The sequence below is a fragment of the Protopterus annectens genome, chromosome 13.part0 (genome assembly GCF_019279795.1).
Source record: "Protopterus annectens isolate FY-2018-M chromosome 13.part0, PAN1.0, whole genome shotgun sequence".
NCBI lineage: Eukaryota > Metazoa > Chordata > Ceratodontiformes > Protopteridae > Protopterus > Protopterus annectens.
Window position 1 is genome coordinate 784568164 of NC_056747.1, and position 23667 is coordinate 784591830.

At 41.8% G+C, this 23667-nt stretch overlaps 1 protein-coding gene across 2 annotated transcripts in view; it reads left to right on the forward strand.

Annotated features, from left to right (window-relative positions):
* Window positions 1-23667, forward strand: part of LOC122787663 (DNA topoisomerase 2-alpha-like) — a 1447528-nt gene that overhangs the window by 1340553 nt on the left and 83308 nt on the right. For both annotated transcript variants that reach the window (XM_044054499.1, XM_044054498.1), the window contains exon 33: window positions 4459-4605. In XM_044054499.1, coding sequence (XP_043910434.1) covers window positions 4459-4605 — 147 coding nt within the window. The remainder of the gene's footprint in view (window positions 1-4458; window positions 4606-23667) is intronic.

Here is a 23667-nt window from a genome sequence, read left to right on the forward strand (position 1 = left end):
GACACAAATGTCTTGGAGATGAGCGGTTCTATTAATGTTGCAGGCCGCCTAGAACTCTCCCTGTGGGACAACTGTTAGTGGTTTGGTAAATCAACAAACAGGGACCCAGAAGCAGAGAACAGCAATGGTCGATGTCATCCAGCCACTTTCTTATACTGAGAGACATTCCAGGGAAATCAAATGTGCTAGCAGACAGGCTCAGCAGGACTATTCAGATGCCTCCCAAGTGGTCTCATGTCACACTGGCAAACATGATCTTCCACCATTGTGGTCAACTATGCTGCGACCTATTTGCCTTTCCCCCTCAACAGATATAGCAGGTCTGGTCGTCTTTATGCCTATTCTCCCCTACCCCTACATATAATCCCCAAATTTCTTCAGAAAGCTTTCGGGATGAAGAGCAAAGTAATACTCATTGCCCCCTGCAGGCCTTTAGAGATTTTATTTCCCTTCTATTGTCTCGTCTATTATGTTTTTATGGATGCTGGACCCCAATCCAGGTTTCCTTTCACACCCATTAGGTCCAACTCATCTGGATCTTCTGGGCCTCAAATTGACCTTATGGTTTCTCCGATGCCAATGATGGCTAGACATTCCAGGCATTACACACTCGTTTGAACAATTTTGTTTTCATCTTGGAAACTCTGCAAAGTAAAATATGTAAATGGGAAGAGCTTTTCCTTATGGGCTCTGCAGAAAGATGTGGATCCTTTCTCTGCTGCTTTACAATTTCTAACATTTCTTTTCCAAAGTGGGACCAGTTTCATTACTATTAAAGTTCAACTGGCTGCCATTTCGATTTTCACATCTGAGATGCATTCCCTTTGGTATCATCTAGGCTGTGTAAAGCTTTTCTTAAGGGTACTTTTACTCAGGCCACCTATTAAGGACCCTATACCACCTTGGGATCTTTAGTGTTAACAGGCTGTGATAGTCACCCTTTGAACCATCCGCAAAAGTTGACCAAGTTTTTTAAACAATTGCCATAACAAGTCTTCAATTTGCCAGTGGTTTTTTTACATGCTTCATTCTTTAGATGTACATAGCTTTGTTCTATAGAACGAAGGAAATTAGACTGGTCATTTTTTCCTTTGCAAAGAACAAATTGGGTAGGCCTGGCTAAAAAAGTGAAATAGCCAGATGGATAACTCACTATTTCTCGTGTGCATTTCTTAAAAGGTTTGACCTTACCAAAGCTACCTATAGTTCATTCAACTAATTGGTTACGTGTGCTTTTTGGTTCAGAGCTACTACTGATATTTGTGTAGCTGCCATTTGTAAAGCTCAGTCCATTGTAGATCCTAGTCGCCAGGAATACTCATTTGGTTCTGTGGTACTTCTCAACATCCTTCCATGAGAGCCACCCAAAGTTACTGTAACTGGGGACTCTGCCCCATCTGTTGAGAAACAAATGAAAATGACATCCGTTGTGTGTACTTACTATAAATATGCATTGTCCATTTTCATTCTTCCTCAACTTCCCTCCCACCTTCCTTGGCTTTGGAAATGACCTGATGGAGTTGGTCAGAAACCATCATTCCTTTTTGAGCCCCTGTTCTGTTCTATTACATCTGTCAGTGTTAGCATTGCCCTTTTTCTAATATAGCTTACAGACATCGAACTTAATTTGAGGTAAAACTGTGATCCGGGGTATTATGGTTAAATGGGTCTACTTCAGAAGACTGAAAAACCAAGAGACTGAAAATTCAAAATACTGAATGATGGAATGTTGTGTGATCTTGGAGTTAGTGTATATATAGTTGGGGGGCACAGCACCCCACATGAGGGGTGCAGGGGGGCTTCCCCTGTATTGAAAATGTATTCAGTGTTTTGAATTTTCTGTCAGGCTTTTTGTCAGTCTTAAGTAGACCCTGTTAAAGGGAGGAGTTATCCTAGACTGCAAAAAAGTGTCAGAGTCTGATCCAAGGATTGGATCCTAACCAGTCCATTGAAAGAAAATGGATGACACGGATGCAATAGGTATGGTAAGTACATAACTTAAATTTCTCTTCCCTGCCTTACCCTTTAGAGTATCCACTGCACCAAGAGTGTTCAGTGTCCAGTTTATTTTAAACCAGTGTCTCCCTGAACCACAATAAAATAACACAGAAATCAAGATTTCAATAGAATGAGCAAATAAATGCAATGCAGAAGCTTTCGCGTAAATGCTCTTTCAAGTATTGTAAAGGGAGAAGTGCATGTTTATCCACTGAAACCATGTGGTTTAACATAAATTTCTTAAGCCCTTGGATATCAGTATAGGCTTTATTTTTTACTAATGTCTGGATAATATTCAGCCCTAAAATTATATATCCATCTTTATTCTAATTCCTGTTATTTCCCTTATAGTTGGGCTGAGAATATACAGCACAGTAAATTCAAAGCAGTAGTCAAGCACACATTACCATGCAGTCTTCTCGCAATGTTTATGCAAGGTGAAGAGGCCTCCAGGAAAACCAGTGGGCCCCTCCTTGGGCTCTTTCAGTTTGAGCTATCTAACCTTGCTGACTTGAGAGTAACATGCAAAACAGTTTTACAGATTGCCCCTATGGAAAAAGTAGATGCTGTTGACTTAACAGGTCAGAGCAGAGTTTCTTTGCGAACAAATCCTTTTATCCCTAAAGTGGTGTCAGTTTACGCAAACTATTCATACTAAGTTACTTAGAGGTGATCTCTGCTTGACTTACAAAGCCATGTCTGACCCAGCTCGGTTAGAAATGCTACATCTAAAGAAATCCCAATCCCTCCGCACAACACGCTCCAGAGACGTCAACCTCGTTAACCACAATTAACAGAACATGTTGGAGAGACAGGTTCATAACCCAGAGACAGTTCATGCTATGGAACAGACTTCCCGTGCATGTTAAGCAGAGCTCCTCGCTGACCCTCAAGAGAAATTTTGAGTGGATGGAAAACAGAAAATTCACCCCAGGGATAACACCAGTGGCTCTACTAGACAGAGGCACTGTGAACTAAGGTTGGGTGGCACTATGCCAGGCTAATCCTAAGGCTACGCTTGTAAAGGCTCCAGTGCCATTAGCCTAGTACACAGCTATGAACCTATTCATCTCGCCATTTTTTTTCCTTTTCCTAAAAATGAGGAAGAAAGGATGCTCCATACTTAGGATGTCCACAGACCTCTGGTACTGTCATGACAGATTTAAGTCCTTCCAATTTTCAGATTGTGTTCATTGCTTATGAAAGTCAGAAGGGGCATTGTCAAAACAATCTATTTCCAGTGTGTAAAGTAAACTTAGCATAACAGAAGATGTTTGAATGATCACTGCCACATTATCAACTCTGCCCCTCCCCACCCCACCCCACACTCCCCTTTTTGTGTGTTTGAGGGTATTACTGAATTCACTGTAGTACATTAAGGTAAAATAGGCCTAAAAATAGTCACTCTTGTTTAGTTTCAGGTAACTGCAATTAGTTATAAAGGAAAGATAAAGCATGAGATGTGCAGAAATGCAGAATGTTCCTTTCACAAGGAAAAGATGTACATGCAATGGAATGATAAATAAGGCACATGTAAGATGAGGCTTGTGAAACCAAGGTTAAAGAGGCATGTAAAATATTACAGGGTTTTTGGTATGAGAATGTATTTCAGATAGTAACGCCAGTCAGTTCAGACTGACATACAGAGAAGATTAAAGGAAGTTTGCTTTTGGATTGCAGAACAGCCACTCTAGTCTGAGTACAGTTGTCAGGTTAAATATTCGTACTATTCAGGAGGAAGACTGTTTCAGCTGGTATCAGAATGTACATGCAGAAACTGCATCAGCACCGTTATTTTAGCACTCCAGAATTTTACAGACTGAATTGAAGATGGTATTTGGATGAATACAAAATACTTTGCCCAGAAAAGAGAGACTAGCACCTGTTCAGCACAAGTATGGGTAATTAACAAGTAGACTTCTTTCATTGGTTTACAGTTAATATTATTTCAGCCTGCTTTTTTTATGGCAGGGTGTGGACTGTTTTTGTTCTAGCATTGTCCTTTCAGGGCTCAGCCTTTCTCTGCGTTGGAAAGCTCTTAAGGGCTTCGTGCCCCAGCTTATCTTTTAGTCAGTTCAAGGTGCACGACCGTTTGGGTGTATGGAGGGTGACCAGAAACTTTGAAAGATGACTAACTTTTTTTGTCCTTGGGATATAAACTCGTATAATAAGGCTACTGCAGCAGTAGTCATTCAAACATTTTCTGTTATGGTAAGTTTCCATAACTATACTTTAAAATTCAACCGATGTTGTGGACTGCTGATCTTTGTATTGAAGCATCTTGTTGATGCCCTTGTAGACAAGTTTTTTTTATAAAGATGCCAGCAGCCCCAAACGTCTGGCATGTTGCTCAGTATGTGCTAAAGAGGAGAATGTTTACACTCTCAAATGGGTAATATAACAGAAATGTGTATTAAACTTTATTTTTTTTTAACTGGTCTGCTTTTTAATTTATTGTAGCAACTGACAATACATCAGCACCAGCATCACAAGATCTTGTTTCGGTCACTTCAATAGTCACTGAAAAAGCAGCTTCCACTGTAGGTGAGAAGCCGGCACCTAAAAAACGTGGGCCATCTAAAAAAGCAAGCAGTGCTGCTGTTAAAGGTAATATCAGAATAAATCTAACTGAAAGCAAGCAAAGTTTTGTAAACATTTTGTTTTTGCATGCATTTTCCACCATAGTCTACCACTTTTCATTGATTGTGATTTGTGTTGGGTGTGATTTTGTTTTTAATGCGAGAGTATAAATTATTCGCTGCCGTAAGTTTGTATCCTCCAAAAATTCAAATTCAGACTTAAAATGCTGAGAATAAGGTACATTATGCATCTTGTCACATTTTGACTTCACTCGTGTGCTTTCCTATAATTCACCTAGCCCTTTTCCATCTAATGAATCTCTTATTTTTAGTAGGGAGCCCCTACTTTTTCTTTTTGGCATGTAAACTGCATGATAGCTTATCAGGACAGGGATAGTCGCACAAAAATCTCCTTGTGGTACAGGAAGTTGAAGACAAAAGCAGTAATTTGAAGTTTTCATTTTATCTTCAACCTGTGGGACACTGATCTGGCTCAGCAGTATACTCCAGCATCAGATCCGAAATCCAAGCTCCTCCCCTACCCAAAATGCCCCACTCTCCCCCGATCTCTGCCACTCATTTTGAATAGCATGGGTTGCAGTTGGTCCAAGCTCCTCCAAGGTGTTTTCAGTAGTTTGTAAGTTTTTCCCTGGGTCTTATCTTCCTCTTCCTGCTTCTACGTACCCTCTCTTCTGCCTTTCCTATCTCTGTGTTGGGCATTTTGGTTGGTAAAGTTTCCCCACTCTCTTTTCTTTCCATTTTTGTGTGTACACGTGCCTGAAACTTTTTCTTGTCCCTGAGGCAGAGACTCCAAAGCTGGAGTTCAAGAAGTGTATGGAATGTGGGTTTAAGATTCCTCCATCTGATGCTCCCACTCTGTGCATGGTGTGTTTAGGGGTTCCCAATTTTGATTCCTCCTGCTCAATTTGTGCAAGCTTCAACCCCCGCGCACTTGACAGGAGGAATAAGCTTATTTTGAAGAGCCTAGTGCTCCACCTGCCCGAGGCCTCTTCTGCCATCCCAGCTTCTAGGACTCAAACTCCCACCAAGAAGCCTGGGGATGGATAGAGGGTCAGAAGCAGGGAGTGGGATCGGCCGAGGAAGTTCTTCTGAGCAGTCTTCCTCGGCTGGACTGCCAGCTTAGTTTAGGCCTGAGCTAGCCAGGAGTTCTCCTCTGCTCTCGTCCCCTCACTTCTCCCCAGTGCTGGAGAGTTCTTGAGCCAAGTCTCCTGCCTTAGCATCCCCTCCTCGTCATTCCTGGCTGGGGTTGGCAGATTCCTTGGTCCTAGAAATTAGAAAACTGCTAGCAGTAAAAACAAAAGGCACCAAAAATAAATAAATGAACAATTTATTAGTGCTTTCTTTTAGTACAGTGACCAAACTTCAGATAAACCTCCATGTAAATTACTACTTGATATATAGTAAATATGACATCACAGATGCAACCAATAAAAATTACTAATCAACAGTTTGAAATTTTTAAGAAAATATAACATTTGCTTCACTGTTTGAATATCTAAACAGATAAATGCCATCTGTCATATGCCTTCATTTTTAAAAGACTATTAATGGAAATGATTTGATTTAATCCTGTGGGCTTCTAGAGTTCAGATAGTTTGCCACTGGGTTTAATTTTCTAATAATTTCCATGGTCCCCCTCAGGGATCTTTTTCAACCTGATAGACAACAGAAAATTTAAAATTGTGTGGTATAGTGCATTTGTATCCTAATTGTGGGAAATGTCATACATATGCTCATAAATTCTTTGGGATAGCTTGCGCTCTGTCTTGCCAACATAAAATGGACATTTTTTGCAACAGGCAGTATACACTACCCCTTCTGTATAACAACTGTATCTGCCCTGGATTGAAATATGCTTATTACATATTTTTAAGCTAGACCCACAAAATACATATCCACACTGATACACACACACCACAAGGAAACATTCTATCTTTATTTTTACCAACTGATTGCCCCTCTAAAATATTTTTGAAATTTGGACCTCTCCCATATACAATGTTGGGACTAATCCCAAACTTGTTGGATAAACCTTCTTCCATAGTGATAATGTTCCAATTCTTTGTAAAAATATCCATCATGATTTCACCATTATCCTGGAAAGTGGTAACAAAAGGGCAAAATATTTCTCTTTCTATCTTGTGACCAAACCAAATTACCACTAGTAGTGCTATTATTGGTGTCTTGTATAATATCTTCACATTCCATATCCAATGTTGCCCTCTGCCTAGATTGATTCAACAATGGAGTATATACAGCTTCTTCACACTTGATTTATAACCTCATTACGAATCTGATTGACCATTCTTCTTGGGTATCCTCTGTTGTAAAACATATTGGACATAAAGGTACACTCAGCAATGAAGTCATCGTAGTCTGAAACCATACGGGCAGCTCTGGCCATCTGGCTCTTGACTACTCCACATTTAACATGAGCAGGATGGTTGCTAGAATAATGTAAATGTGTTCGAAAATGTTGGTTTTCTGAAGATGTTAGATTTTAAACCTTCTCCATTTTTTGAAATCAACACATCCAAATAGGCCACCTTATCTGCACTTACAACATGGGTGATTAATGTATTGGTTAAATTCATCTATTTTTACTATTGGCCCATTCCATGCAATAAACAAATCATACAGGTATCTTGCATACTATTGTATGTATAGTATGGACTCTGGTATAAGTATTCCCTCTTCCACCATGCCATAACAATATTGGTGAGCAAGGGGCCACGAGCTGACCCCATGGCTACACCTTCTATCTGTCTAAAATAGTGTCCTTCAAAGTATATATAATTGAAGCCCAATACCAAGTCTAACTGACAAAATACATCGATTTTTGTCTTGATTCAGGCCCATTACTTCATGGAGGTATGTACCAAACCACTTTGTACCTTCTTTGTGCAGGATTTATTTAGTTGTATCCCCCACGATCAGAAAATGGATACAATTCATTACATTTAGTCAAAAAAATGCCAGGAATCACAACAGAGGTTAGGAATTTTACTCATTTCAGGTTTTAGTTTTGTCCAAGAATTTTGCTATATAACTAGTTTCAGATTTTTCTGAGTCAACAATGGGTCTTAGATGGGGATTGATTAGGTTTTTATGTATTTTGGGTACTCCAAAGTTCACCGGTACCCTCGGCCATTTATTAACAATAATTGTATTCATGTATAGTTATCTGATCTTGACTTAACATGTCTGCCAATTTCCTATCAATTCTTATATCCAAGATTCACTTCATTGATAGATATTTCATCATAAGTACCACTATATAACATTTGGAACATTATTTGGACATAATCATGTTGCATGATCACCATGCCACCACCTTTGTCAGAACCCATAAATCTAAGGTCATCAAATGATTTCAGATGTTCAAATAAATCTGTCTTCATCAGACATTCTCCACCATTAAACTGAAAAATTATATCTGAAATCTAGTTCACGAACAGTTTCAAACATCTTTAATAAAGGATGTAATTCTGGATTAAAAGCACTTTGAATTCTTAAATTCACATCTGTTGTCTCATTATCACAGGCTGAATTTTCATTAAACAGAACTTTCAAGTAAGTTTCTAACATACATTGTAAGGTCTAAGATTGACTTAACTAAATCAACTGGCTTACTAGGAACAAAGGTATATCCCTTACTAAACAAATTTTGTACATTTTTCATTCATAGGTACTGGGCTGTAGTTATATATTCTAAAATCATGCATAGTATTTTCTATAATACTACAGCCAGTATTAACAGTCGCCTCTAATATCTGTTCCAGTTGTTGCTCCTCTGTTGGTTCCGTTTCCAGAGGTTGGTTTGTGGATATGGCCCCTGATTCTGCTGTCTTAGGTTCCGCAATCTCTCCGACCTCCGGTTGGTGTAAAGGGACCTCTTCACCATCAGAATCTTCGCCCATGTCATCAGTTTGCTGTTGAGGCCTATTGTTAGGTGTATTATTCACTTGCCCCCACGGAGACAAGGGATAAGCTTTGCCTTGTGCGTAAGCTGCTTTATCTCGGCCTAGTTTTTTATTTTTTCCTACTCAAAATAAGAGTTACACAATATGTTTGTCCTTGACAGTCGAGTCATATTGACTTTTATAACAACTAAACTAAGCATAGCTGTTGATTTTCCCATAAAGTTCTTTGATTTCCACATATAATTTATCAATTGTTATACAGTTATGTTTTGATCAGTAACTCCATTAATTCACAGCCATGTCTGTCAAACATGGCAAGGAGAAATTGGTGTAACAATGAAGGTTGCACTAATCGGTTGGGAATTTCCATAACCGGAGCCCTTTGGGCACTTGTTGGAGCTTTAAACATTCTTTAAAATATTTATTTTCTTGTTGCAGTTTACGGAAACTGGTTAATTTATATTTGAAATCCTCTAGTAATTTATAAAAAAGTGTCATTACCCGTAGCTGCAACACCAGATGGTACGTTCCTCTGTAACCAAGAATCTAACGAAAAGGCTATGGAACTTGAATGGTCGTTGGATTTTCCTTCACCCTGTAATCCACCTTGCCCTGGTTGTGGGAAAGAGCCATTAGGTTCTCCATTGAATATCTCTGGTGTATTCATGTAGTCCCGGGTACTAGAAGTAGTCTGGATAGACTCAACTCGTTTTTGTAGCTAGCTTTTGCACTAGGGAGGTTAAAGTCACAGAGCTACGGAAATTCCATCAGGGTAACAGCTCCCGTACCTTCGTTTGAACTGTCTGAAGCCATACCAATTACAGAAGCAAAACAAACAGCAAACCAGGAATTGGAAAACAGCTAGCAGTAAAAACAATAAAAGGCACCAAAAAATAAATAAATAATGTATTAAGGCCTCTTCTGCCATCCCAGCTTCTGGGACTCAAACTCCCACCAAGAAGCCTGGGGATGGAGAGAGGGTCAGAAGCAGGGAGTGGGATCGGCCGAGGAAGATCTGAGCAGTCTTCCTTGGCTGAACTGAAAGCTAAGTTTAGGCCTGAGCTAGCCCGGGGTTCTCCTCTGCTCTTGTCCCCTCACTTCTCCCCAGTGCTGGAGAGTTCTTGGGCTAAGTCTTCTGCCTTAGCCTCCCCTCAGTGTCATTCCTGGCTGGGGTTGTCCGCTTCCTTGGTCCGGTCCACTAGGAGCCTGTCTGAAACAAAGGTGGACAGAACGATGAAGTTTCTTCGGGCCCAGATTCAGCTGGGAGGCTTGCCTGCTCTGTCCCCCTTCGGAGATTCAGCTGGGAGGCTTGCCTGCTCTGTCCCCCTCCGGAGCAGTGAGCACAGTCTGCTTTCCTCCAGATACCACCTTCTCCAGTCCGTTTGGCTTAAGAGTCTTGGATCTTAGGTTTCAGTGTGTTGATATTTGGCACAGATGGTACTTTGTACCTTGACGCTGGCCGTTACCTTGAGTGGTTCAACTCCGATGTCAATGGAGTGGACTGGCTCTCGGAGCTGTAGCTTCTGTGTCTGCTCCAAGGGGCTGGCATCGACTGCAAGACTTGTTGCCTTCCCCTCGGGGCTTCGGCAGCAGCCTGGCAGGCTCTAACACAATGTTTTTTGGCTCCAGCTGTACTGCCTTCTGGGGTCCATTTGCTTTAGTCGTTTGAGGTGGTAGCAAGGGTCGTCTTGGCTTCTTCGAGAGCCTTTACACTTTCATCTTCTGATTTCCATTCTGGCTTTGGTTTCTGGAATGGAGGCTTCTGTCCTGTGTCCCCTCAGGGACAGCCTGCTGCTAGACTGCCCCATGAGGTTCCTCTTCAGGAATCCCCCGAAGCTCTAGTCCTCCCTGGAGTCACCCCCCCCACACACACACACACACACACACACACACACACACACACAATAAAAAGAGGCAGACTCCCCACCGGTCTCTCACTGACAATAGGCTTGTATGGTATGGAAGGAACCGGACAAGATTCTCAGTGCTCCATCGGACAGGCTTCATTGGTCAAAGGGTTCCCCAGTTGATGCCATGGTAGTTGCAGCTGGCCCAAGAGAGCTCCTTGGTTCATCCTTCAGACAGGGAGTGTAGGGCAATGGACCATTTTCGAAGGAGGGTGTATGCTTCCGCCACCTTTGCTCTGCGTGCACTGAACTGTTTGGCCTATGTTAGACTGCAGAAGGACCTGGTTAAGGAGGTAGTCTGCCCTGGGGTCCATGTCAGCAGCAAAGGTTTTCTCCTGTATGGTCATGCTCACTGTCATTTCTACCACATCAGTGAGGCTGTTTTGTCATGCGACTGAGGGTGCTTCTAGGACTGCCGGGACAGGCGTTGCCATTAGGCGGGTATACCTGGCTTCAGTTTTGTACTTTTTCGAAAACTTTCGAGGTGCCATTCACGAACGCTGCCTTTGACAGTTCAGCTTTGGTAAAACTGTCCATGATACTCTTACCCAGAGTGAGAAAGATGGGAAGACCTTGTCTGCTGTCTGGATCAGTTTCTCTACAAAGATCCTTTTTTGAGGAATCTGCATGGGGTCAAGAAGATGTGGTTTTGGAAGTCTCGGGGGGGGGGGGGTTCTTGGGAAGCTCCGGATCCGACTTACCCCAGTGGCAGAGGGGGGAAATGCCACCCTCGGGAGTCCTTGTGAACCAGGGGTCTCAATATTCATTCTTGGAAAGACTATTTCAACAACCCTGACAGACTGCCGGACTGCTCTTCTCTGGCGGTAGTTGGGCTCTGCACCCAACAATCCATCATGAACAATTGTTAGGTGCTTCGAATCGTATCCAAAGGTTACTCCCTTTTCATTCCTGTCCAAGAACACCTCCTTGGATGTTCTACCCAGTCAATGGGATGAGGCAGCCATAGAAATTGTCTGGCTGCTCTAAAATAGTCATCTAGCCCACCCCACCCACCCCCACCATAGATGGTCCAAGGCACATGGGCCTCCCTGGAGACCAATCTGCATGTCTATGTCCTGGAGATGAGGGTGGTGCTTTTGGCATTGCAAGGTCTCCACTCTTTTCTTCCTACCAGGATGATTGCTGTCCAGGCGGACATGTCAGTAGTCTTGTACATCACCAAATGAGGGGAACCAGATCTTATCCCCTTTACCATGAGGTCAAGAGACTGTGTGAAGGGGCAATCAACTATTTTTTCTGATGGCAAAGCATGTTCTGGAGAAGTCCAACATTCTAGAGAACAAGCTTAGTAAGCAGATCTATTCTGATGCTTTACAAGTTTTCTGTGAATCTGTCAGTAGCAGGACATGATCTTCCAAAAGTGGGGGGCCATCTTTGCTGCAATCTCCATCTCTCCTAACGGGAAGTGCAGAGAGTACTTCACTCTGATCTCCCCACCACCCCAGCCTCCACTGGGGGAGTCGCCTAGAAACACTAGTCCATGCTTTGTCCTCCAGTTTACTTTATGCTAATCTTCCTCTGATCCCCAGGTTTTTTCAGAAAGCACAACGATAAGAGCTCGGACATCCTCATTGCCCCATTCTGGCCTTGTCAAGTTTGGTTCCCCACTCTAAGGCTTCATCTAGTGTGTCCTCCCTGGGCTCTGGATCTGGTTCTGGATCTCATCATGCACCCATCAGGGGTTCCTCACCTGGATTTATTCCGCCCGAAGCTCACTGGTTGGCTGCTGCAGTTTACCTGATGTACCAGGACCCCCAGGCTGTCTCTTCCTGTCAAAAATATCTAGACTGTTGCTCAGGCTTCCACCAGGAAGATCCTATTCTACCAAGTGGAAATGTTTTTTTGATCTGGGCTTCTGTGTGATCTGGATAAGTTTACAGCTCCAGTCCCTGCCAGTTTGGATTTTCTAGCCCATAGTTTTAATAATGGGGCTATTTTTTCTATTAAAGCTCAGTTGGAGATTTCTAATTTCCATGTGGTTGAGAATTCTGCTTCCTTTCTCTTTGTCCAAGCTGTGCAAGGCCTTTTTGAAGGGTACCTTCCTTCCTTTGGCTCTAAGGACCCCACGCCTCCTTGGGGTCTAACTCTGGTTTACAGGTTTTGGTTTCTCTGTTTGAAGCAGCTGCCACTGTTTTATAATTCTTATCTTGGAAGACTTTTTTTTTTTTTTTGTGGCTATTACCTCTGCCAAGAGGGTTTCTGTCTATCAAGCCCTCTTATTTGATCTTTCATAAAGACAGTGTCTGTTCGGACTAACCCATCCTTTTTATTGAAGGTGGATTCTGATGCAACATTAACCAGTTTAATTTGCCAAATGTTCTTTGTGTTTTACTGTTGCAGTCATCACATTTGGGTTATCTGCTTGCAGTAGCCCTCAGTCGGTCTGATTTATCAAAGCCTTGTGTCCTGCGTCAGTTCATGTCTCATCTTCCATGACGTCAGGTAGTCCAGGGGTATAAAGCATGCAACTGACACCATTATCCTAGTCTCTCTTGGCGTGCAGTGCCAAAGCAGAAGCAGTTAGCAAGTGCTGGTCAGCAGACTCCTGAAATATTTGTTTTCGAGTTTCAGAACCGAAGTCCTCAACTAAAGCTAAGTACCCCGTTGGGGAAACTTTTTTTCTTATTCTAAACCAATGTCATTAAAAGTCAGTAGTTGTATTTCTTGTGGAAAGCAAATACCTCGCAAAGATTTTCATTCATACTGTATTCCTTGCCTAGGCCCTGACCACGACGTACCTCGCTGTCGGTTTTGTGCCTTATTTAAGCAACTATTAGTCTGTATATTTACGCTTCTAAATATTTTGGCATTCTGTTCAATTATCCAGATATGTCTTTGGTAAGCCATCCGATTACCAACATTCTGAAAAAATGCAAAGATAGAGACAGGCTGCCTAGGTCCAAAGCTGCTGACAATGCTTCTAAGCCAGTCGCCAGTTTGCCGGTACTCTGGTGCTTTTGCAGCCCCTGATACCCACTACTTCAGATTTGCAGCCCTCTACTGAGACCCATTCAGAGTGCGGTATTTCGCGAGATGCTTCAACTATGGAACCTGCGGGTGCGTCTATCTTGGATGAATCCGGAGCTGGGCACCGGCTTCTGGGGGTGTATTCAGGCCTACTGACTTGCATATTAAACAGACGCCAACTTCAAGGCCTAAAACTCTAACTATGCCCAGAAAACCGATGCCCAGACTGCATGGTCAGGTCTCTATACCTAAAAAAAACAGGTAAGAATGTCTGAAGATGTTCTTACTTTAATCAGGGGAAGCCAACTTTCCCCCTCTGAGACCTAGGACTGAATTTGCTTATACTTCTGACCTGGATTCTGAAATTTGTTTCCCCTGATGACCAGGATTTACCCTTATCTACCTATGAGGATTCTGATGCAGAGGACTCTATTCCCTCTGCTCCCCCCCCCCCCCACCACCACCACCACCACCCCACACACACACACAGAGAGGATTTCTCTTTTGGTGAAACTCTGCATAATCTTGGGGAGCATTTTTGCTGGGAAAGCCAGGATTGCTCTGATTCTAAAGAGAGGCTTAGGGATTTCTTACTCCTGCCCTAGCACAGGCCTTTAGCTATCCCTCCTGTACTAGACATTGTTGATGCCTTTTCTGAATCTAGCTTGGCCCCCCTCTACCTCCTGCTCCCAGAAAACCTGATGGATATTACAGGGTTCCTGACTCTCAAGTTCCTTTTTAAAATTCCTACTGCGGATCCTGAGACCATTTCACAGGGATCCAAAGGCATCAAGGCTACTACTGCCAAAAATCCTACCCCTTCTAATAGAGACTCCAGGACGCTAGATAGACACTTCCGCAGCTTTTGGCCATTAGGGCCTTAAACTGCCAGTTTCATGCGTTAAAAGTAGCAGCATATCATTGGATTACTTAAACAGAAAATGATTCCTGACCGTGCTGAAAATAGGATTTAATGCATTCTGCTGAACAGGTTGAAAAGCATACTTTGCAATGTGGTTTTGATTCACTAGAGGCATCTTGCAGGGCTGCTGTCACTGTGTCTGTACTTAGAAGGCATGCTTGGCACATTCTCTCCAGTACAACTCTTTTGATTGTGCACCTTTAAAGGGCAACCGCACTCTCAGACTCAAACATATTTATTTCATCATGGTTTGGTGTTTCCTACATTTTAACAGCACTCTGGGACTATTTAGAGCTTTTTAGATATTTTTATATGCAATTTCTGACTGACCACATGGGGGCTGGCATTTTGAAATAATTCAGACTGTTTACTCTGTCTCTAAGTATCCCAGAATGCATTGTTTGTCTCCAAAAAATTGCATCAGATCTGCCATCTTTTCCCTTAAGCTGCTGTCACTTCATTGACTTAACAGGCATTCACTGCTGTAAAGTCCCCTACTTTTGGTTAAAATGTTATCCTTTTTCAATTACTACTTCAAGCACGAGCAGTGCAAATGCTAAGAACAGAACTGAAAAGTGCATTTTATTGCTTTTGTTTCTTAGAAATGCTAACTTGCTTTCTTTTGTGAAGGCTGAAATCCAGTTCTTCAAGGCATCTCCCCTCCCACTTCACACCTACCTTCCCTAGCTGTCAGAGTTGAGGGTAATTTGACCCATTATCTGCATGTGATTGACAGCTCACAGCAGGTGACCAAAGTAATGTACTGATGTCCTTCAAGGATGCATCTGCAGTCCTTACAAATGGGTTGTCCTGTCGTCAGGCAGCCCTTCGGTCGGCCGGATTCCAAAGTCTGGGTCTGGTGTCGCACTTCACCCGACGTCATAGCTGCAGTTATTCGGGTATAAAGGCATCAGCAGACGCCATTTTCCTTAGTCTTTCTTGCCGCGGCCAAGCAGAAGCTGTTCGCAAGTGCCGGTCGGTCAGATCCAGAGATTACTACTACCGAATACTACTTCGAAGACTTCTAAAAAGCTAAGTACCCCGTTGGGGACTCTTTCTTGCCTCAGCCGATGTCAGAGAAAGTGAATAACTGTTTATCTTGTGGGAAACAAATACTTCATAAAGATTTCCACTCCTACTGTATACATTGCTTAGGCCCAGACCACGACGTAGCAGCTTGTCTAACCTGCGCTTCTTTTAATCGACGGACGCTTAGACGTCGGTCGGAGTTTGCTGAACAAATTTTCGGCTCTGATTTTGCCTACATTATGCCGTCTGATCCTCCGACAACGCAAATCTCCAAAAAACGAAAAGAAAAGGACTGACACTCGCGGTCCGCGGTCTCTGCCGAAACCGCGATTAAGCAAACCGCCGAAACCGAGCAAGCGGTTCTTTCTCCAGCCGAATCCATGCCTTCTACCGAGGCCTCTTCTAACCTGGTAGAATCTGCTTCTGGATATCCAGCCTTCTGTTGCGGTTTCTCAGGAATTATCAGACACAATCCCCTGGATATTTCAACCCCTGCACGTGGAGTTGCTAGGCCTCCTGCAGCCATGTCTATTAAGGCCTTTGCCAGGGCTAAAGCAGCCAAAGCTTCACAATCTGTGCCTGCCAAACCCCCCTCACACAGGCCCAGCACTAGCTCTCATATGCTATCTTTGGCTGAGGATTTAATTTCTTTAATTCGTGGATCCCAGCCTCATCCAGACAGGTCCTCTCTCCCACCTCCAGAAAAGAGACCCAGAGCAGAGCCCCCTGAACCAGTATCCACTGATGGTTCCTCTGATGAATCAGAACATACAGACCTTCCTGAGGCTTCTTATTCTCCTTACGAAGACTCTGATGCTGAAGAGTCCATTCCTTCAGCCTCTCCACCTGAGGAATTTTCCTTTGGGGAAACCTTGCATGCTATGAGGGAACAATTTCAGTGGCAGGGCCAAGATTTCTCAGACTCCAGAAAAGGCTTAGAACCTTTCTACATTTGCCACAACATAGGCCTTTAGCTATACCTCCAGTTCTTTCTGTTGTAGATGATGCATTTAATGATGCTTGCACTGCTCCTGATTCATTACCTCCGGCTCCTGCTAAGCCCGATAGGTTCTACAGGGTCCCGGACACTCATCACCATTTATACAAGGCTCCTTTTGCAGATCCAGAGACCATCGCCCAGGGCCCTAAAGCTGTAGCTGCTACTTCTACTAAAACCCCTCCCTCTGAAAGGGAATCCAGGTCCTTAGAGAGATGGGGTAAAAAGTTTACACTTCTGCTACCTTGTCAGCTAGGGCTTTGAACTGCCAATTTCATATGATTCAATATCAAGAGTTTATGCTTGACCAGTTAACTAAAAGCTTTCCTCTGAAGAATCTTTAGATAAAAAATATGTTCAGGAAATGGTACATAACATACAGCAGGTTAGTAACCATTCTTTAAAATGTGGCTATGATGCACTGGAGGCTTCCTTTAGATCAGCCATGACTGGCACAGTTATCAGGAGACATGCATGGTTGAAAGAACAGGCATTACCAGACCATGTCAAATCAAAGCATTTGGATGCACCCATGGACAAGGTCAATTTATTTGGTTCCCCTGCTCAGCAGGTGCTAAAAAAGATGGAAGAGAAGGCGAAATCTGTACAAACGGTGAAAGATTTCTTACAGGTTCAACCTCCGAGGTTTAGCAGGAACTGGCCCTCCAAGAATTGGTCCTTTCCGGACTCCTCTAAGGCTCAGAGAGGCAGGAATAGGCGTTCAAGAGGCAGAAACCAATCCAGGGGTGCCTACAGGGGACGCCAATGGCAAGGTAACAACCAGCAAGGCACGGACACAGCCACCACCACTACAACAACTCAATCACAGTGACTTGACAGTGGCACCGCCTACCAGGGAACAACTAGAAGCACCCTTAGGCGGAAAACTAACCTTATTCTCAAAAAACTGGCATTGCATCACAAGGGAAAAATGGATTTTGCAAACTATAGACCAAGGTTACAGGTTCCATTTCCATACTCTACCAGGGAAGAGAGGAATGCCAAACCTACCACCTACTCAAAGGACAGAAGCTCTAAAACAAATATCTCAGCTATTAAGAATGAGAGCTGTGGAAAAGGTACCATCTATGGAGCAAGGAAAGGGATTTTACTCCAGACTCTTCCTGGTACCAAGAAAAGAAAACAAATGGAGACCCATTCTAGTCCTGTCCGCTTTAAACACATTCCTTATTGTTCCAAAATTCAAAATGCTGACCCTACAGCAGCTTCTTCCCATGCTGGGCAAGGAGTCTTGACTGGTAACTCTAGATCTCAAGGAGGCATACCTGCACGTCCCCATAAGACCAATTTGCAGAAGATACCTCAGATTTCTTGCAGGATCAGAGCATTATCAATTTTCAGCATTGCCCTTTGGCTTATCTACTGCGCCCAGAGTGTTCACAAAATGCCTGGCATCAATAATTGCTCATTGCAGACTTCAGGGAATCCAAATTTATCCCTACCTGGACGACTGCCTGATACAAGCGGACAACAAAAGCAAGCTAGCAGAAGACTTACAAAGAGTCATTTACCTGCTGCAAGCCTTGGGATATACAGTCAATATAAAAAAGTCAAGGCTGATTCCATCCCAAAGAATAACCTTTCTGGGTGCAGAGCTGGACACATCAAAACAAATGGCATTCCTAACTGCAGAAAAGAAAGAGCAACTACCTCTCTACTTCTTGGCATAAACAAAGCAGAACCACCTAACTGCAAGAAAAGTACTGCAAGCTCTAGGCTTCATGGCATCCTGCATAATTCTGGTCCCTCATGCCAGAATGCATATGAGAAAGCTACAGTGGTACCTAAGGAATTTGTGGTCCCAACACAAGCACAGCCTAGAAACCAAAATCCCAATAATCCCATGCCTGAAACCTGAGGTGGGCTCAGGCCTGTCAATCAAACACAGGATTGCCCTTCTGCAACAGCCAACCAAGCCAAACCATCACGACAGATGCCTCAGACCTCGGTTGGGGGGCACACATGCAGGGCAAGTGCATACAAGGCTTATGGACTCAAGACCAGCTGTGCCTACACATAAATCTAAAGGAAATGCTGGCAGTAAAATTGGCAATCCAGTCATTCAGACCATTTCTCCAAGAAGGTCAGTTGATAAGGACAGACAACACCACAGTTATGTGGTACATCAACAAACAGGGAGGCACCCATTCATATCCTCTATGCCGGCTGGCACTGGACCTATGGGATGTGGCCCTGAGCTACAACATTCAGTTACAACCAATTTTTGTACCGGGAAAAGAAAACATTCTAGCAGACATATTAAGCAGAACAACCACAGATGCCCACTTAATGGATGCTTCATCCGGACATCTTCAAAGCCATTACAAGGGAATGGGGATTACCACAAATAGACTTGTTTGCATCCCCATTCAGTCACCAGCTAAAGAAATTCTGCACAAGGACGTACCACCCACTTGCTTGGAAGGTGGACTCCTATCTTTCAGTTGGAAAACCTGACAGCATACGCATTTCCACCACTTCCTTTTAAAAAATTTTAAAAAAAGGGCCCCCCTTTTTTTTCCCCCCAAAAAAAAAAATTTTTTGGGGGGAAAAAAAAACCCCCCCCCTTTTTTTAAAAAAAAAAATCCCATCCCCCAAAAAAAAAAAACCCCCCCCTTAAAAAAAAACCCAAAAAAAAAAAGGGAAAACCAAACCCCCCTTAAAAACCCCCAAAAAGGGAAAAAAAATTTTTAAAAAAAAGGGGGGGAAAAAAAAAATTTGGGGGAAAAAAACCCCCCCCCTTTTCCAATTTTTTCCCCCCCCTTTCCCCCCAAAAAAATTGGTTTTCCGTTTCCCCCCCCCTTTTTTTAAAAAATTTTAAAATTTTTTGGGGGAAAAAAAAAAAAACCCTTTTAAAAGGGGCCCCTTTTGGGAAAAAACAAACCCCCCCAACCCCAAAAAAGCCCTTTTTTTTCCAAAAAGGGGTTTTTTTGGGGGGGGAAAAAAAAAAAAATTTTTTAAATTTTTTTCCCGGTTAAATGGGTTTTTTTAAAAAAACCTAACCCCTTAATTCCCGGGGGGAAAAAAAAAAAAAAAAAACCCCCCGCCCCAAAAAAAAAAAAAAAATTAAAAAAAAAATTGGGAAAAAAAAAAAAAAAACCCCCCCCCCCCCCAATTTCCCCCCTTTTTAAAAAAAAAGGGGAAAAAAATTTTTTTAAAATTTTTTTTCCAAAAAAACCCCACCTTTTTTTTTTTTTAATTTTTTATTAAATTTTAAAAATTTAAAAAACCCCAAAAAAATTTTGGGGGGAAAATTTAAATTTTTTTTTTAAGCCCCCCCATTTTGGGGAAAAAAAATTTAAATTTTCCCCCCCAAAAAAAAGCCAAAAAAGAAAAACCCCCCCAAAAAGGGAATTCCCTTTTTTTTCCCCCCTTTTTAAAAAAAAAAAAAACCCCCCAAAAAAAACCCCCAAAACCCCCCCTTTTTTATTTTTTTAATTTTTAAAAAAATTTTTTGGAAAAAAAAAAATTTTTTTTTTTTTTAAATTTTCCCTTTTTTTTTTTGGGGAAAAAAAAAACCCCCCTTTGGAAAATTTTTAAAAATTGGGTTTTTTTAAAACCCCCCCAAAAAAATTTTTTTTAAAACCCCAAAAATTTTTTTTTTTAAATTTTTTAAAAAAACCCCCCCCCCCCCCAATTTCCCTCCCAAACCCATTAGGGGGTTTTTTTTAAAAAAGTTTTCTTTTTTTTTTTCCCCCCCCCCCTTTTTTTTTTTTTTTTTTTTTTTTTAAAAAAAAAAACAAAATTTTTTATTCCCAACCCACCCTTTTTTATAAAAAAAAGGGCCCTTTAAAAAAATTAAACCCCTAAAAATTTTTACCAAAGGGGCCCCCTTTTTTAAAAAATTTTTTAAAAAACCCCTTTTTAAAAAAAAAAAAAAAAATTTGAAAAGGGGGAAAAAAAAAATTAAAAAAAACCCCCCCAAAAAAAATTTTTTTTTTAAAAAATTAAATTTTTTTTTAAAAAAAATTTTTTACTTTTAAAAGGTTTTTTTTTTTAAAATTTTTTTTAATTTTTTTTTTTTTTTTTTAAAATTTTTTTTTTTTTGGGGGGGGGTTTTTTTTGGGCCCCTTTTTAAATTTTTTTAAAAAAAGGGGGGGGAAAAAAGGAAATTTTTTTAAAAAAAAAAAATTTTTTTTTACAATTTTAATTTTTTTTCCCAAAAAAAAAATTTTTTTTTTTTTTCAAAAAAAAAAAATTTTTTTTAATTTTAAAAATTTTTTAAAAAAAAATTATTTAAATTTAAATTTTTTTTAAAAAAAAAAAAAAGAAAATTTTTAAAAAAAAAAACCCCAAAAAAGGCACCCCGGGCCAAAAATTTAAAACCCCCCCCCAACCCCCCGGGGAAAAAAAATAAAAAAAACCGAAAAAAAAAAAACCTTAATGGAAAATTTTCCCCCCCTCCCTTTTAAAAAAAAAAATTTTGGCCCCCCCTTTTAAAAACCCAAAAAAAACCCCTCCCTTAAAACCCCAAAAAACCCCCCCAAAACCCCTTTTTAAAAAAAAAAAAAATTAAAAGGGGGGGTTTTTTAAAAACCCCTTTTTTTAATAATTTTTTGGGGAAAAATTAAAAAAATTTTTTCCCCCCCCCCGCAAAAAACATTTTAAATTTTTTTGGGAAAATTTTTTTTTTTGGGAAAAAAAAACTTTTTAATTTTAATTTTTTAAAAAATTAAATTTGGGGGGTTTTTAATTTAAAAAAAATTTTTTTTTTTGGGGGGGGGGAAAAAAAATTTTTTAAAAAAATTTTTTTTTTAAAAAAAAATTTTTAAAATTTTAAAAAAAAATTTTAAAAAAAATTTTAATTTTTTTTAAAAATTTTTTTTTAAAAAAAATTTTTAAATTTAAATTTTTTTTTTAAAAAAATTTTTTTTTTAAAAAAATTTTTTTTTGTTTTGGGGGGGAAAAAAAAAAAAAAATGGGTTTTTTTTTTAAAAAGGCCCAAAAAAATTTCCCAAAAGGGCCCTTTTAAACCCGGGTCCCCCCAAAAAAAATTTAGGGGGGGTTTTTTCCCCTTTTTTTTTCAAACCTTTTTAAAACCCCTTTTTTTTTCCGGGCCCCGGGGAAAATTTTAAAAATTGGGGGGCCCTTTTTCCCCCCCTTTTTGGGGAAAATTTTTTAAAAATTTTTTTTCCCTTTTTTTGGGTTTTAAACCCCCCCCGGGCAAAAAGGGGTTTTTCCCCCCCGGGGGGAAACCCCTTTTGGCCCCCCCCTTCCTTTCCCCCCCCCTTTAAAAACCCCCCTTTTTTTTTTTCCCCCGGGGGAAAGGAGGCCCCCCCCCCCTCCCTTTAAAAAATTTTAAAAAACCCTTTTCCCCAAATTTTTTCCCCCCCCCCTTTTTTTTTTTTTTTAAAAAACAAATAAGGAAAAAATTTTTTTTTTTAAAAAAAACCCCCGGGCCCGGGGGGTTTTTAAAAAAAAAATTTGGGGGGGTTGGGGTTTTTTAAAAAAAAAAAATTTTTTTTTGGGGCCCCCCCCCCCCCCCCAACCCCCCCAAAAAAGGGGGGGGGGAAACCGGGTTTTTGGGGGGCCCCCCCAGGGCCCCCTTTGGGGGCCCCCCGGGGGGCCCCCCCCCCCCAACCCCCCCTAAAAAAACCCCCCCCTTTTCCCTTTTAAACCCGGTTTTTTAAACCCCCAAAACCCCGGGGCCCCCCCCGGAAGGGGAAAAAAAACCTGCCCCCGGGCCCCCCCCGGGGGGGGGGGCCCCCCCCCGGGGGGCCCCCAAAAAACCCCCCCAGGGTTTGGTTTGGGGGGGGGTTAAAAACCCCCCTTTTTGGGGAAAAAAAAAAACCCAAAATTTTTTTTTTTAAAGGAAAACCCCCCAAAAAACCCCCCCCGGGAATTTTCCCCCCAAAAAAGGGGGGAAACCCCTTTGGGGGGTTTTTTTTCCCCCCAACCGGGGTTTTTTGGGGCTTTTTCCCCCCCCCCAAAAAACCCCAAAATTTTAAAAAAAATTTTCCCCTTTTTTTTTTTTTTGTTGGGGGTTTTAAAAAATGGGAAAAAAATTTTAAAAAAAGGGAAAAATTTTTTCCCCCCAGTGCCCGGTCGGCCAGGTCCTGAGATTACGAAAATTTGGAAACCGAAGTCTTCTTAAAAGCTAAGTACCCTGTTGGGGAACCTTTTCTTGCCTCAGACCGATGTCAGACAAAGTTAATAATTGTATTTCTTGTGGGAAGCAAATACTGCATAAGGATTTCCATTCCCTCTGCATACCTTGTTTAGGCCCAGGCCATGAGGTCTCGGCCTGCCGCTTTTGTGCTACATTCAACAAACGCACTATTAAGCGTCGGGCGGAGTTCGCCCAGCATTATTTTGGAAAAGCATTTAACTATACTATGTCGTCGGATACTCCGACTCCGGTTTTGTCTAAAAAAGGAAAGACCAGGACCGACACGCAAGGTCCGCGGCCTCTACCGACACCACGCCGAAGCCGGCTACACGTGGTCCGGTTCTCGGTGAGGCGCCTACGCAGCCCCTGCCTACTGACGACCTGTCTTTGGCGGTGTCTCCTGTACCCAAGGTCGCAGGCTCCTCGGCCCACACCCCGACTACAGATACCGAAGCCACTGTTGGCTTTGAAACTCAGAATGTGGACAGGTCTACCTCCACTCAAGGTGTCTTGAGACCTTCCTCTTCTTTCTCTATCAAGGCTTTCACTAAGTCTAAAGCAACCATGCACTCTAAGTTCCATGCTGCTGACCCAGAAACCATCTCACAGGGCCCCAAGGGAGTTAAGGCCTCCGTTGCTAAAAATCCATTGCCTTCCGAGAGAGATTCCAGATCCTTAGAAAGGTGGAGGAAAAATGTATATACCTCGGCTACCTTATCCATGAGGGCCTTAAACTGTCAGTTTCATATGCTAAAATACCAACAGTTTTTGTTATCACAATTGAAAAGTAAAATGTCACAACCTGAACAACCAGACTTGAAGGAGTTGCAGGATTTGATGCATAGTGCAGAAGTGGATAAGCATACCTTACAATGTGGTTTTGATGCTCTAGAGGCCTCATGCAGAGCTGCTGTTACAGGATCAGTCATACGTAGGCATGCCTGGCTCAAGGAACAAGCCTTGCCTGATCATGTCAAAGCTAAATTACTAGACGCCCCTTTTCAAAAGGATGTACTATTTGGTGCTAATGCTGAGGAGGTATTAAGGAAAATGGAGGAAAAGGCTAAATCAATGCAAACTGTGAAAATTTCTTCAGGTTCAACCCCCACGTTTTAGTAGAAATTGGCCTTCCAAAAACTGGTCCTTTCCTGCCACAGACAGACCCCAAAGAGG